Source organism: Etheostoma spectabile, chromosome 15 (genome assembly GCF_008692095.1).
Source record: "Etheostoma spectabile isolate EspeVRDwgs_2016 chromosome 15, UIUC_Espe_1.0, whole genome shotgun sequence".
Taxonomy (NCBI): domain Eukaryota; kingdom Metazoa; phylum Chordata; class Actinopteri; order Perciformes; family Percidae; genus Etheostoma; species Etheostoma spectabile.
The window spans coordinates 637312-653454 of NC_045747.1; the positions used below are offsets into that span (position 1 = coordinate 637312).

At 44.0% G+C, this 16143-nt stretch overlaps 1 protein-coding gene across 2 annotated transcripts in view; it reads right to left on the reverse strand.

Annotated features, from left to right (window-relative positions):
* Positions 1-5675: 5675 nt before the first annotated feature.
* Positions 5676-16143, reverse strand: part of col1a1a (collagen, type I, alpha 1a) — a 24515-nt gene continuing 14047 nt past the window's right edge. The window contains exons 23-49 of one of the 2 annotated variants that reach the window (XM_032538285.1): positions 15914-16012; positions 15765-15818; positions 15569-15667; positions 15407-15460; positions 15242-15295; positions 14637-14744; positions 14501-14545; positions 13783-13881; positions 13562-13669; positions 13290-13451; positions 13135-13188; positions 12920-13027; positions 12753-12806; positions 12129-12182; positions 11872-12033; positions 11600-11707; positions 11214-11321; positions 11059-11112; positions 10444-10551; positions 10224-10277; positions 9997-10104; positions 9845-9898; positions 9469-9576; positions 8764-9043; positions 8142-8332; positions 7556-7798; positions 5676-7320 (exon numbers count right to left, since the gene is read on the reverse strand). In XM_032538285.1, coding sequence (XP_032394176.1) covers positions 7174-7320; positions 7556-7798; positions 8142-8332; positions 8764-9043; positions 9469-9576; positions 9845-9898; positions 9997-10104; positions 10224-10277; positions 10444-10551; positions 11059-11112; positions 11214-11321; positions 11600-11707; positions 11872-12033; positions 12129-12182; positions 12753-12806; positions 12920-13027; positions 13135-13188; positions 13290-13451; positions 13562-13669; positions 13783-13881; positions 14501-14545; positions 14637-14744; positions 15242-15295; positions 15407-15460; positions 15569-15667; positions 15765-15818; positions 15914-16012 — 2877 coding nt within the window. In that variant the 3' untranslated portion in view covers positions 5676-7173. The remainder of the gene's footprint in view (positions 7321-7555; positions 7799-8141; positions 8333-8763; positions 9044-9468; positions 9577-9844; positions 9899-9996; positions 10105-10223; positions 10278-10443; positions 10552-11058; positions 11113-11213; positions 11322-11599; positions 11708-11871; positions 12034-12128; positions 12183-12752; positions 12807-12919; positions 13028-13134; positions 13189-13289; positions 13452-13561; positions 13670-13782; positions 13882-14500; positions 14546-14636; positions 14745-15241; positions 15296-15406; positions 15461-15568; positions 15668-15764; positions 15819-15913; positions 16013-16143) is intronic. The other variant, XM_032538286.1, reaches the window with a different exon arrangement.

Sequence of the window (16143 nt, forward strand, 5' to 3'; positions counted from 1 at the left end):
CCCCCCTTGCAAAACAGAAGTGTTTATGACTGTTTGAAGACACAAATGGTAGTTATAGTTCACATCAGAGTTGTGGATTTGGAGTTATGTTGGTACAGCAGTAATAATGTCTGAGGCCAGAAACCAGTTATTGCCTGGCAACAAACAGAAGAGATTTTCTGAAAGGAGGGGGGGGGCTACGACTTAAGGGGAAAGTCCGATTTTAAGTTTTCAAACGACAAGGAATAGTTTCTGTTTATCTGTCAGTGGCACTAAACTGTGGAATAAAGTAGATAATGAATTAAAGAAACATATTCCATTTCAAAAAGCAATTCAATTCCAGAGGTACAGAGAAACACAGTGTTAATAATAACCTGGGCTTATGATACATAGATAAATTATATAGAACATGACGTTCAGCTCTGCTTGAGACGCTCCATTCACTTTGAAACTAGGATTGCTCAATGGCTATTCAACGGTTGGGCTACTGTAGAAAACATAACCCATCAGCTTTAGTCCAGGGTCCCCCACCGACTGTACGAGACCCCCACCTACTGTACATAACATAACCCATCAGCTGAAGTCCAGGGTCCCCCACCGACTGTACGAGGCACCCCCACCTACTGTACATAACATAACCACTCAGCTGCCAGCCGGGTCCCCAGACTGTACGAGACCCCCACCTACTGTACATAACATAAACCATCAGCGACGTTCGGGTCCCCCACCCGACTGGACGAGACCCCCCCTACTGTACATAACATAACCCATCAGCTTAAGTCCAGGGTCCCCCACCGACTGTACGAGACCCCCACCTACTGTACATAACATAACCCATCAGCTTAAGTCCAGGGTCCCCCACCGACTGTACGAGACCCCCACCTACTGTAGAAAACATAACCCATCAGCTGAAGTCCAGGGTCCCCCACCGACTGTACGAGACCCCCTATGTACATAACATAACCCATCAGCTTAAGCAGGTCCCCCACCGACTGTACGAGACCACCTACTGTAGAAAAAAATAACCCATCAGCTGAAGTCCAGGGGCCCCACCGACTGTACGAGACCCCTCTACTGTAGAAAACATAACCCATTATCTGAGTCCAGGGTCCCCCACTGACTGTACGGACCCCACTACTGTAGAAAAACATACCCATCAGTTTAAGTCCAGGGTCCCCCACTGACTGTACGAGACCCCCACCTACTGTAGAAAACATAACCCATCAGCTTTAGTCCAGGGTCCCCCACCGACTGTACGAGACCCCCCCTACTGTAAAACATAAACCATCAGCTGAGTCGGGTCCCCCACCGACTGTACGAGACCCCCCCTACTGTAGAAAAAAATAACCATTCGATTAGTCCAGGTCCCCCACCGACTGACGAGACCCCCCTACTGTACATAACATAACCCATCAGTTAAGTCCAGGGTCCCCACCGACTGTACGAGACCCCCCTACTGTAGAAAACATACCCATCAGAATGAGGCCAGGTCACCGACTGTACGAGACCCCCAACTACTGAGAAACTAAACCCATCAGTTAAGTCCAGGGTCCCCCACTGACTGTACGAGACCCCCACCTACTGTAGAAAACATAACCCATCAGCTTTAGTCCAGGGTCCCTCACTGACTGTACGAGACCCCCCCCTACTGTCCCCCACATCATCGTGTCACAGGAGCTGAGTGAACGGTTGCAGCCGATGTTGCAGAACTGTGAAGTTGTACCGAGACGACTGCTGGAACCTGAAAGACTTTACACAGTGACAGACCTGTGTTTATAAAGAGAGAAAGGGTTAAGGTCGCAAAAAACAGAGCTGGTTTTCAAAAATGATTTGGTAAGGTAAGGATATGAACGTTAACCCCCCGGAGACGTGCAGGAGCAGGAGAGCAATGCTGCTTCTGATCAGGACCCATCCTTCCAACTACACTTCGGATCAACATGAAGATGGAAAAGAAGAAAGGAGGAAAGGAAAAATACATGAATAAAAAAATGTAATTCCATTCTTGAAACTACACTCTCCCATGTCTCTTTGTAGTTTAGCTCATTTAAAGCTAATGTACTTCCACTTACTACCTTCAGGGGTGAAAGAACTTCATTGTAAGTCGCTTTGGATAAAATGACTGTAATATAATGTAACATGAAATATAGAATGAGATGGAGGGTTAGAAAATAGTCCTACCTGTTGGGTGGAAAACCAACACTAGCCACCTTTAGTGTGTGATTTCTATCGACTTTTACACAGCATCACCAACATGTGGGAAAAGGAGAGAAGATTCAGCATCCAGGTTAGTTCTATAGTATGTCAAAAGGACATGCTATAATATGTCAAAAAAGTCATAAACAAGCCATAGTATAGTATGTCAAAAGGACATAGTATAGTATGTCAAAGACAATCTTAAAAAAGCCGTAGTATAGTATGTCAAAAGGACAGAGTATAGTATGTCAAAAAAGTGATTGAAGAGCCATAGTATAGTATGTCAAAAGGACAGAGTATAGTATGTCATAAAAGTGATTGAAGAGCCATAGTTTAGTATGTAGAAACGTAGCCAATCCAAGGATTAGGAGTCCAGGACTGTTGTACATATCCAGCATCTGGGGAGCACCTTGTGGGTCTGGGACTTCAACATTTGTCCAGCAGAGCCAAAATAAAGTCATAAAAAAGTAATTAAAAGCCACTGTATAGTATGTCAAAAAAGCCATTGTGTACTATTTAAAAACAAAATAATAAAAAAGCCATAGTCCAGTAGGTCAAAGAAGCCAACGTATAGTATGTTGAAAAAAGTGAAAAAAGACATAGTATACTATGTTGAAAAAAGACATAGTATACTATGTTGAAAAAAGACATAGTATACTATGCTGAAAAAAGACATAGTATAGTTTGTTGAAAAAAGTGATGAAAAAGCAATATTATTTATAGAATGTTGAAAATGGACATAGTATATTATGTCCAAAAAATTGATAACAAAAGCCATAGTGTCGAAGAAGTAATAAAAAAACTGAATTGAATTTCGAAAAATAGCACATCCAAGAAATAGGGGTAGAGGAGTGCTATACCACTTCTGTAGAGCAACGTGGGGGTCAGTGGACAGTTCAGGGACACTTTGACATGTGTCTGCAGGAGCTTAGTATCAATCTGCAAATCTTTGGATTAGGGGGCTACCAACCTACCTCTGACACACAAGCCACACAAATAACTGAAACAAAAGTGATGGAAAAGCCATAGTATAGTAGTATAGTATGTCAAAATAGTGACTACAAAGTCGTAATATTATAGTGTGTTGAAAAAAGTGATTAAAAAGTCATAGTATAGTATGTCAAAAAAGTGAGTCCAGGACTGCTATACATACAGCTTGTGGGGAGCAATTAGGGGGTCAAATCAGGGACACTTTGACATGTGTCCAGCAGAGCCCAACCTTGTGGTTAAATATATACCTCGGAGCCACAAGCCAAAAAAGAAAGTGATAAAACGCCATAGTGTAATATGTTTGAAAGCCGATGAAAAAGCCATAGTATAATATGTTGAAAAAGAACACAGTATAGTTTGTTGAAAATGTCATAGTGTAGTATGTTGAAAGAAATGGTGAAAAAAGCCTGAGTATAGTATGACAAAAAAAATCCTTAGTAATCTACATCAAAAAACAACCCATCCAAGAATTTGGATTCCAGGACTGACAGCTTCTGGGGAGCAACTGGCGGGTCAGTGGCTCGTTCAGGGACACTTTGACATGTGTCCGGCAGAGCTTGGGACCGGGGACTGATCCACAGACCTTGTTATCACGGGCTTCCACTCTACGTATGAGCCACAAGCCACACAAAAAAAGTTAAAAAAGTTAAAAAAGTGATATAAAGACAAAATAAACCATTCAAAGAATTAGGAGTCATTAACAACGATACGTGTGTCTTCAGGAGCGCAACTTGGGCGTCAGTAGCTCCTCGAAAAAAGGGATTAAAAGCCTTAGTATGGAATGTTGAAAAAAGACAAAGTACAATAGTTATCTCTGAAATGTAGAAAGGTAGAAGCAGAAAGTGGCTTGAAAAGAAAAGTAAGGTACAAGTACCTCAAAGTTGTGCAGTACTACTTCCATCCACCTCTGGGTTTTATGGACATCATCTTTACCTGCCCCCCCCATCTCTGTGATGTGTACCCTGGGTGTAAAGTCGAGCCTCGAGGTTTCCTGTCCGCAAACAGAGCCTCCTCTGTGTCTGAAACCCGAGTGCCCAGCATTCCTCTGCCCAGGCCTCAAATAAAGACCCAAATAATCCAGGTCCCCGCTGGGACTGCAAACGCACCCCCCCTGCCTCCCTCAAGGTGGACAATCAGTGTCTTTGTAGAGCCGAGCTGATGCCAACAGGCTGAGCCGGAGCGGGTCCAGTCCTGCTGCTGCTGGAGTTGTGCAGACAGCTACCTCGCTGGAGAAACTCTGGATTACTGTGGATGGATGTCATCATCATCATGGATGCTGGATTATCAAAGATACATATGTGTTTTCTGTGGATGGGGATGTTCAAAATCTTCTTCTCAAATTGGACTGAATGGCCCGGATTAAAAAAACAGTTTTTTGGGATTGGCTGACAACAAGAGAGAGTCTGTACCAACTCAAGGGTAAGATACAGTTTTTCCTTCTTTCCTGCCCGAGATAAGGACTAGGACTAGGACATGGACTAGGACCAATTAGACCACAGAACTGCATTAGATCTCATCCCCTATGGGCCCCCGTCGGACAGGATTTTAGATGTTCTATCTTGTTCTTTGAAGAAAACACTGGCACATCCAACCATTCCTCTGTGCAGGTGCGTAGGAAGAATCCTGCCCACTGCTCTCGCGGCAGCATTTATTAAAGAAAAAGGTCCAGAGGGACTGAAACGCTGTTAGTTTTCTTTAATAAATGGTGATGAATAGTCATATATTCTGTCATTGTGTTATTTATGAATGGAATTACAGTGCAAATGACACAGACATGCACATTAAACACATCACGAAAGACAGTGAGAGATTGTTTGTGTTACTTGAAGGAAAAATGTCCTACTTTTAATTTTCCACTCAACGTTCATTTATTTAATAAAAGAATGTTTAAAAAAGATTTCCTTTCAGTTGTTTTAAAAGTGAATTGGAAGATGTTGTAATTTAGCTGAACACTGAATGAAACAGAAAGGCAGAACTGAATGTGCTTTAATATCTGTTCATTTATTGTTGTTAATATCGTTATTGCCATATTTAACAATGTTATGGCATATTTTCCTCGTATGCCGTGCTATGGGCTATATTTTCAAACCACAGCTTGCTGCAAATGTGTCAAACCCTTCTGAATGAAGTACTGTGATGCTACACATAGTATCCAACAGACTAAATCCTTGCAAAAATCCCACTATAGTCATTTAATCTTAATTGTTTTCAACAAAAAATGAGAAAAGTGACAAAGAAATTATCATTTCACTTTGTCAGATGAGTCCACCATTTTCCTGAAGAAGACCAAGAAGGGTCAAAACGTTGCCTTTTGTATTAAATTATGGGAGCATAATAAAGCAGTGTTGCAGACATTACATTTTTTTTACAGAAATGATCATTCCCTCCAATATCATGTCGCAGTCGCAATATCAGTCAAAGTAATCGTGAGTAGAATTTTTCCTCATATCATGAAAATCTGCTGTAAGTTAAGTCCTAGAGGGGCAGTCAGTGAGTCAGGCAGGATTCAAACGTTAGACCACTTAACATGCTTTATTTCAGCATTCAAAATAATTAAAAACATCTCAATTTATTATACATATACAAAATAGGTACAGATCCTTGTGGTGTTTTCCCCCATGGGTGTGTCTGTCTGTCTGCCTTCCCTCACAAACGTCTCTTTGCTGACGGCTCTCTTTCTGTGCATTCTTTTTCAAAAGAAATCTGTTTGATTCCAATTTCTTTGAGAAAATTCACCCTTTCGCACAATAAAAACAAGAAACAAACGAGGTGTGGATGAAGGGGTGGAGGAGAATTTGAAAGGACAGAAAAAATGTTCAAGGGTTCAAAACATAGAACCAAAAAAATAAAAGAGGAAGAGGGAAGAAGAGATTGGGATCCGCTCGTCGCTCAAACTCAGCTGGAGTTCGAGGAGCGAGCTGGAACAGAGAAGAAGCCTGACTCCTTCTGGACACCAAGAATTCAAACTGTGGTTTTATTTTAGCACCAAAAGGGCCCTGCCATACTGGACGGACAAGATGACCTCAAAGAAAGAATAGCACCGTACGTTTTTAGCTGTTTCTGCTTCTGCAAAAGTGTTAAGCGTTCACCTCGACAACCCCTTCCGGCCGCCACAGGTCCTACAGGCCTCGCTTCACAAACACTGGGCCCTTTTTTTGGTTTATGTACAGCTGGTATTCCTTGCTTTTCTGAGGTAGCCATAGAATTTCTTTTTCCCTTTCAAAAAAAGAGGTGTAAACCCATGTTTCTCTGCTGGTGGTTTTAATGTGACTTTCAAAAAAACGAACAAAAAAAAAAATAGAACAAGCAAGAAAACAACCACAACAACAAACACATGGCAAACGGCTCCAACAGCAGCCGATGAGGAGGGGTTGTCAGTGTTGTCGGGGCCGGTGGACAGGGAACAACAGAGACAAACATAGCTGTCAGTTTCACCGTTTATTCATCAACACCTGAAACGTTGTACAAAGCAATTGGGTTCTGTCTGTTCTGTTGGGACTGTCCTTTTCATTCCTCTCACCACAGTGGTGTATAAAAAAATACTAAAGTCACTTGTGTGTTTCGGTTGGTTTCTGTAAACTCCAGAGAGGCCTGGTGTGGCTGGTTGAAGAGGGGAAGTCAATTTTTCTTTCTTTTTTACACTTTACAGAAGCATATATTATTTTCTTGTTGCCAGTGAAACAAAAATGTCTTCTTTACAGGATCCTTGGTGTTGGTGATGGTAAAAAAAAGTAAAAAAAAAAAAAACAAGAGTCAGAAAAAATAAAAAAGTAGTGGTCCCAAACACGACGATGCATCGCCGCCATCTTGTTGAAGTGCAGGTTGTTTTTTTTTAAGGCAAAGTGGACCATCGGAACAATGGCCGAATCAGGAGCGAGGGGTCAGATGTTTCAGAAAAATGGCAATAGAGAAATGTTTTGGTGGGGTTTCTTTTAGAGAGAGATGACTGCTAGAAAAATTAAAACACACACACACACGCACAACAACAATTTCAAGTCCAGATTTCTCTTTTTACAAGAAGCAGACGGGTCCAATTTCAAGGCCAAACTCTTGGTCTGGAGCACCAACGTCCATAGGAGCGATGTCAATGATTGGCAGGCGAGATGTTTTCGATGTCTTGTAGTCGATGACTGTCTTGCCCCATGTGCCGGTGTGTGACTGGAGGGAGAGAAGAAGAAAAAAATGGGCGTTAGGGTCGACGTTCAAAATGACCACTGCATAGGACAAAGTTCTTCTAATTTTGCCCGGACTTTTGTTCAAAGAGCACCAACCGCAGGACTAGCAACAGTAGCTCATGTTAACTGCTATCTGACTCAAAACCGCTGTTTTGCTGCTTGTTCAGCTGTCAGTGGGATCTGGATGAGAGTAGATCAACTAAAGTTTTGAAGCTCACCGTGCATCCGTCTTCCAGGACGCTGTAGGTGAAGCGGCTGTTGCCCTCGGCTCTGATCTCAATCTCGTTGGAGCCCTGGAGGAGCAGGGCCTTCTTGAGGTTGCCGGCGGAGGCGTCCATGTAGGCGACGCTGTTCTTGCAGTGGTAGGTGAGGTTCTGGGTCGCCTCAGTGGACATGAGACGCAGGAAGGTCAGCTGGATGTTGACGTCCTCTGGGGCAGAGCCATCGTTGCCGTACTCGAACTGTGTGGCAAAGAGGAGGGGGGTTACTGACTGAACTGTGGAGGCCAGAGGAGGGATAACAAGTGGATAGGAAAGGTTTAGGAAACAAGTGAGGATTGGGAAGTCAGGGTTGCTTAGGAACAGCACCAATGCAGTTTTGGCCACCACCTAAACCATGTGAATAGAATTTAATAACTTTTCTCAAATCAAATGAGAAAAGAGTGTTTATAAGAATAAACATTTTCTTTACTGCTTATGTTTGTTTTATTTTACTGTAACAACCCTGGAAGGAAGGAGGAACTGAGATGGGGGGCAGGTAGGGATGAATTTTGAGCGAGGAGTGAGGAAGAGCTGACATATTTACCTGGAAGCCGTCGGTCATAGCCTCTCCGAACCAGACGTGCTTCTTCTCCTTGATGTTCTTGCTCATGTACCAGTTCTTCTGGGCGACCACGCGCTGAGTTGGGGATACGCAGGTCTCTCCGGTCTCCATGTTGCAGTAGACCTTGATGGCGTCCTGTGTGCAGCCCTGGTCGGGGTCGATCCAGTACTCGCCTGGAGAACGAGTTTGGTGGAAGAAAAAGAAATAGTCAGAAAAATCTGAACTCCAGCAAGCTATTGTAATCTCTCTACCACTGTGTCATGAACAGTGAAGTACATATACTCAAGTACCATACTACATTTGAAGAACTGCACTGGGTCTTTTTTTAATGCCACATTGTACTTCCGCACATTCTACATTTCAGAGACAAATATTCTACTTTTTACTCCACTATATTCATTTGACAGCTTTAGTTACTTTACACACACTGAACACACTGTTTCTGCACTGAGTACTTTTACTTTTAGTACTTTGAGTACATTTTCCTGATGAAATTTTTTAATTTAAGTAACATTTTCATGGCAGGCATTTTACAGCAACAACAGTGTATTTTTACAGTACTTAAGTAAAGGATTTGAATACTCCTTCTACCACAAGAACTCACCGCTCTTCCAGTCTGGGTGGCACATCTTGAGGTCCCGGCAGGTTCTGGCGGGGTTCTTGCGGGTTCCGTCGGGGCTGCGGATCTGCTCGATCTGCTGGCTCAGGCTCTTCAGGGTGCCATCAACCTCCAGGTCGCGGTCACGGAGAACGTTAGCGTCGTCAGCGCGGTATGAGCGGAAGGGATCGGGGGCCTTCTCCTGAGGCTGGGAAATGAAGCCGAGGTCGAATCCGCCACCGGGGGCACCAGGTGCACCGGGAGGTCCAGGAGGTCCGGGAGGACCCTGAGAGACAGGAAGGGAAAGGAAGAGGGAAGATGTTGCTTAATTCATTGCTGACTGCGTGGCTTTGAGGTATTCCTAGAAAATCCCAACCTCTATGTTCAAAAGTGCATTTGAAGTTGTATTTTATCTAAAAAAAACACACATATACATGTACATATATATATATTTAAAAACATATCCCACATTGAAATAACTAAATAAATAAAAATAAATCTCTTCAAATGAATAAACTAAGAACACATACTGACGTTTAAATTAAAACAAGTGATATCAAAAGTAGATTACGCCCCGTTTAAACTGTCATCACAGTTACTATTATTACTATTATTCATCCCAACATCTTGTAATCTTTACATATTTATTTCAATTTTTACCAATTCACGATCGCTAAATCACACCCATAATATAGATGGAGCTAGACTTACAGCAGGTCCCATTTCTCCGGAACGTCCACGAGGTCCAGAAGGTCCAGTGGGACCAGGCAGGCCAGTCATACCATCCTTACCAGCAGATCCAGCAGATCCAGCAGGGCCCTACAAATATAAAGGAAATCCTTAAAGTCTCTGAATGTAAAAGTTCTCCCAAACACTCGCCTGTGAACCCCCCGCTGCATGTCATTCCCCTCTCTCTTCCCTTTCATCTGTCCTGTCAAATAAAGGCCTAAAATGCCCAGAAAACTATCTTTAAAAAACTACTGACTACACAGTTCAAATTGTTATTTAAAACTACTGACTACACAGTTCAAATAGTTAGCTATAACTACTGACTAAAGCACTTAAAGACTGTGTGTTGTGAACTCACTCTAGGTCCAGCTGGTCCAGCAGCACCAGCAGGTCCCATCTCTCCGTTTGATCCCTATGGGTTCAGAACAACAACAGTCAGTGGCACAGTCAGACACAAAGTGTGTACATTGTGTGTGTTGTTGATGTTTAGGTGTGAGTTATGGGACGTACAGCTGGTCCAGGAGGTCCCTGCATGCCAGTGAATCCTCTGTGTCCCTTCATGCCTCTCTCTCCAGCCTCTCCGGTCTCTCCCTTGTCTCCACGAAGCCCAGGAGCTCCCTGTTAGGGGGAAGAAGGGGATGAAAAGTCTGGCTTTGTAGCCTAACGTTTTCCGTTCCATCTATTTATTTGTAGTTTGTTTTTATTTGTCTATTGATAGAGCTAATTTTGTTACTTACAGCAGGGCCACGAGGTCCAGCAGGGCCAGCAGGGCCAGCGGGGCCAGCAGCTCCCTGAAACATTCACAATTCAGATTGATGTAGACGTAGGTTGCAGTGAAATATACGCTGTTGCCTATAGTCAATTTAGTACAAATGGCTAGTTTTCTTCAGCAGGTTCTGAAATATTTACTGAACACTGGCAATATTTTTACAAAAAGACAGCGAAACTGTCACTCACAGAGTCTCCACGATCACCGGTCTTTCCAGCGGGTCCAACAGGTCCAGGGGCACCAGAGGGTCCAGGGGCACCAGGGGCTCCAGAAGGACCGCTCTCTCCACGGTCTCCCTAAAACACAAACACCCAAAAATGTAATCTCATGTCTTGGTCCTATGTTCAGGGAATGTAAAGGGCTGCTGTGGTGAAAAAGACTCAGATTCCACAGATCTTTGGCCTTTGAATGTTGTTTAAAGAAGCTTGAGATTTGGTGAAACTGGCCACTGCCGAGGCTATGCAAAACATCTCAGCAGAATTTTCAAAGACATGGCTCTGAGTTTTGTTACAATGGCAGCTTTTTCATTAGCTTACTAGAGTAGATGGTCAGCGTAGCATTCATGTTAGCCAGTGTAGCATGTTGTTTGTTAAAGGACTTGCAGGCTGCTTAGCTGTTGCTTGGCTTGGGTCTACTTGGCTGACTCTTCTTCGAGCTTAGCTTGGTAGTGGCAGCTGGAGCTACAGACACAGCTAACTGTGTCACTGTGCCATTTGGAAACAAATCTAACTCAGCAAACTATTTCACTTTGACTGAGAATAAGTTGAATCTGTGGTGCTGGTGACTTAGCGATTTGAACATACCTTGGGTCCAGCAGCTCCATCGCGACCGGCTGATCCCTCGTTACCGGGGCTTCCCTAAAACACAAACACAAAGCAGGTTTTACAGATTAGAAAACATGTATACCAGTATACAAAGGTCAGAAAAATAATATACAGAATCAATTGTTTCTTCATACCTCACGTCCTGGCTCACCGGGGGCTCCAGCCAGTCCAGAAGGTCCCATGGGTCCGGGAGGTCCACGCTCGCCACCGGGGCCAGAAGGTCCAGGCTTTCCAACCTCTCCCTGTGGATGACACAGCCCCAATCAGTCCAGTCTTGAAAACTTCAGTTACTTTTCTAACTGATTAAAAGTATCTGGGCCTGCTCAGTGTTTCAGGACAAAATTAAGCAAGAAAGAAAGTTACTAAATAAAATTATTTTATACTAATTCAAAATGACCTCTCTTACTAAACATAAGTTTATTAATTGAGGATACACTTGTAGAAACGTTGCTTCTTGCTACAAATGCAACTACAAACTTCAAATGTGTGTTGAGTTTGTAGAGTAACAATAGAATCTTACAGAAGGTCCAGGCTGGCCAGGGAAACCTCTCTCTCCTCTTTGTCCGGGCAGACCAACAATACCACGCTGTCCATTGATACCCTGAGGTCCAGGCAGACCAGAACTTCCCTGCAGGGGGCGATAGAGAGACACAAAAAGAAAGTGGTTAGACATCAAGGTGTAGGGCAGCAGAAACTGTTAGCAACCAAATAAGGCTAACATTTATTAGCAACTAATCAATTGGTTCAGTGACAGACTGAGATGGTTTGTTTTGAAGGTTAAAAATAACTTACGGGAGCACCCTCAGCACCAGGGTTACCCTTCTCTCCAGCAGGTCCTGGAGGTCCAGCAGCACCAAGCTCACCAGGGCGACCAGCAGGTCCAGTGTCACCACGGTTTCCTTTGGGTCCCTCTTTGCCAGCAGGTCCAGCGGGTCCGGGGGGTCCGGCGTTGCCCTTAAGGGGGTAACACAACATTGCTGAAAACCACCCTGGACATTGAGCCCTGCCATGAAAACAATACGTGCAAATAACATTAGAGAAAGACTTACAGAGGGGCCGGGAGGTCCAACTCTGCCAGCAGCACCAGGGAAGCCAGTAGCACCCTAGGGACAGACAGAGGTCCATTAAATCAGTGATTCCCAACCAGGGGAACAAACCCCAGGGGGTACCTCTGCTGGAGCCTTGGGTTACATAGAAGGTTGTGAAGAAGTTCAACTAATTTGATAAAAGGAATATATCAGCTGTTTCACATGAACACAGGAATTTTAAGCTGGTAACTAAAAATATTTAGTACATAAATGGTTGAAATAAAAAGCTCTAAGTATTGCATAAGCAGTTGAAATTCAAGTTCAAGTAGTTAGCTAAATCTATTGACTAAGCAGCTCAAATATTTTAAATACCTAAAACTAATGGTAAATGGTTGATACATGCAGCTTCCTCCCAAACAGTAGTTGTACGATTGCTGACCAAACCAAAAAACCTAGAAATGGACAGTTCAGTTGTATGAATTGATTTTTTACAGTTAACTGTTCAGTATGGCCATAGGTGCCATCACCTCTGACCTCTACACTACTGCTTATGCTGCTACTGATCTAGGACCTGAAGAACGTCAGCAAACATGTAAACGTAGTAGAGAATGAAGAGGACAGAGTAGAATAAGAGTGGTAACGTACAGGTGGTCCAGCAGCTCCGCGGGCTCCCTTAGGGCCGGTGTTTCCAACGGGACCCTGAAAGGACACAACATGTTGTTAGTCAACACGAGTCAACCAGGACCAGACTATTAAGCATAAACTTCTATTGGATTTTCTATAATGACATGTGAAGGTATAAGTTTACAAACCTGAGGTCCAGGGGCACCAGTGGGTCCAGCAGGGCCGGGGGAACCAGCATCTCCCTTCGCACCATTATCTCCACTCTCTCCCTTAGCACCAGGCTGGCCATCAGCACCCTGTGGTTGAATGAGGGTGGATGGAGAGAAAAACTCGGTAAATTCTGTGTTGAAGCTCAAGCTAGAGAAAAACGCTCAGTGAGAGGAACCATGAAGAAGTGACTTACAGGAGGTCCAGCGAATCCAGCAGGTCCAGGTGGTCCAGACTCTCCGCGCTCACCCTGCGGAAGAGGAAGAGAAAGAAGATTTATTCACAGATTTAAAAGTTTCAAGAAGCTACAGATCTTCTGCTCTTGAGGAGGATACTGAGACAGGTACTCACAGGGGCTCCGCGAGATCCGGCAGGTCCGACAGGTCCAGCAGTACCAGCCTCTCCCTTGTCTCCGTTGGCTCCAGCAGGTCCGGGAAGTCCAATTGGTCCAGTCAAACCACGGGGGCCATCCTTACCAGGAGCTCCATCAGCACCCTTGGCTCCTTGGTCACCCTGGATTTGGTAAAGGAAGGGGAGTGATGTATATGATGATGTATGAGTCATGCCACTCACTATGTTCTGAGGATATTGGGAATAATAGGTATATTGTAGTGGCCACTTACTCTGTCTCCCCTCAGTCCTGGAAGGCCAGCAGCACCACGCTCACCAGGCATTCCCTGCAGTCCAGGAGGACCCTGGGCTCCGGGGTTACCGGGGGCTCCAGCATCTCCCTGAGGAAGAGCAGAAAGGGGAAAAGTATAAGAAAGAGCAAGAGGGTTCCCCAACAAATCAATAAGAACTTAACAGGCAATCCATTTTTACTTTCCCATCTCCCTGGGTTTACCTTAGCACCATCGTTTCCAGCAGCTCCAGGGGATCCACGGGCACCAGCGGGTCCAATAACACCGGGTGCACCACGCTCACCGGGGAATCCTCTGTCACCCTGAGGGAAAAGGATGGCAGAGAGTTAGGTAAATTAAAGTGGAAGACCAAATGTGGTTCACTATAACTTTGGGTGGAAAACCTCTGAAAACTCTTCTCTCGTACAAACAATTTAACATCATTGAGCAAACCACGATATGGAACAAATGGATGTACTCTCATCTCATTTATCTAAAATACATATTTGATGCTGTGATATGTTAACCCTTGGACTACTGTTAGCTTGAAGACCTAATATACCTGTTGGGACACAGACTAAAGAAAATGACACCACCCAAACTGTGGTCAGTCCAACCGGCTTTGAGATGTTGCCGTACGTAATAGTAGATTTGGTTTTATGAAAATTGCTAGCGAAGCAACACAGTATAGAAAACGAGCACACTGCAAACGCCATCAAATGACATCATATGAAAGGCCACTTATCTACCCTGAAGGGATTTTTGTGTCAATGCAACATCACTGTCATTCAGTTTATAGCAACAACACATAGCTTATATTTAGTATATGTTATAAACTAATAGACAACCCTCCAATGATCCTCCGTCAATAGATGCTGCAGGGAGCAGACTGCTGAGAAATTGTTAATATGAGGATGATGATGATGATGATAAGTGACTCACTCTAGCTCCAGCAGGTCCTTGGGCTCCAGCCTCACCGGGCACACCCTAGATAGACAAGAGAGGTAATTCATGGTTTAATTTACTAGACATTATCAATTCCATTAGGTGTCTAAATCAATCATATCTCAGTCATTACCTGCTCTCCGGGCTTGCCACTCTCACCAACAGCACCCGCGGGTCCTGGTTGTCCCTGGAATCCAGGAGCTCCGGAAGGTCCCTGCTCTCCTCTCTCACCAGCAGGTCCCTAAGGGTGAGCAAGACTGTTAGTGCTCACAGAAAATAACCAGAAGTAAAGCATTATATGGGTATGGCTTGGAGTTTTAAATTAATCTTGTGGTGAGCAAGGTGTTAATTAGGGGTGGGGGTCGCTAATGATTATCCAAATCAATTCAGATTCACAAAGTCCCTATTTGATTTCATTTTTGATTCAATATCAATAAGGTAAGGGGACATTTCAGTTACAAGACCAATTTTGCTTGGATATAAGACATATTTTCAGAGAACCTGTGCTGGAAAGTGTGCAAGCACAAAACAGCCCTCAATTATATGTTTTAATGTTCACTTCAAGAATTGACCTCAAAGAACTTTGTGGTTCATCCATGGGACAAAAGCATATATTAAAGGTTGATTGAAAGGTTTTTATCAACTAATATAAGATCACTCAAACAAAGACTGATTTAAAATGTAGAGTCAATTAGTGGACTCCATCCGTAGTGTTAGTCATGTGGGCCATTGACTTACAGCAGGTCCAGCGGGGCCTTGAGCACCAACATCACCGTCCTTTCCAGGGGCACCCTGGGTAGAAAGATGGCAGGTTTTCAGACACACAGCGTCTAGCGTTAAATCATTATATGAAAACAGTAGAGTGCAGTGTATTCAAAGAGCAACACAGTGTAGACAACTTACATTGGGGCCAGTGGGTCCCATCACTCCTCTCTCGCCAGTCTTCCCAGCATCACCCTACACACAGGAGTAGAAAAGCACGATTACCAGAGAAGTGGAGACCCTTTTTTCTACAGTAAACACACGATCAATGATACTGTGTAGCAGTTCAGCCACATTACTCACAGCAGCTCCTTTGGGTCCAGGGAATCCCATGACTCCAGGCTGGCCTCTAGCTCCAACGGCGCCAGGGGGTCCAGGGCGGCCATCTTGTCCAGCATTTCCCTGGTATTGAGGATTAATTAATTAATTTAAATAAATACAAAATGTCTGTGTTTTGTTGAGATTAAGATCAAATTTAGCTTTCTGATCATGAACTTACAGCGGGTCCCATCTTGCCATCAGGTCCAGGGCTACCAGGGCTACCAGTCATACCCTACAGACAGGGGTCAGAGGTCAGAGAAAGGCCTTTGCAGTCAATTAATGTTGTTGCTGACAAATATGTGAAGGTCAGATGGTAGGGATTCTTACCTTAGCTCCGGGCAAACCAGGCTCACCAGTGCGACCAGGCTCACCAGTAGAACCTTTAGGTCCAACAAGACCGGGGGCACCGCGCTCGCCAGTGGCACCCTAAGATGCAGAAGATAGAGAGAAAAGAAGTAGAAAGGCAAAGATTAGTTTTGTAAAATCTGATCTGAAGTTTCTTAGTGCTTTAAAGTGAAATGGAAGAAAGTGCTGTGTGTGTGTGTGTGTGTGTGTGT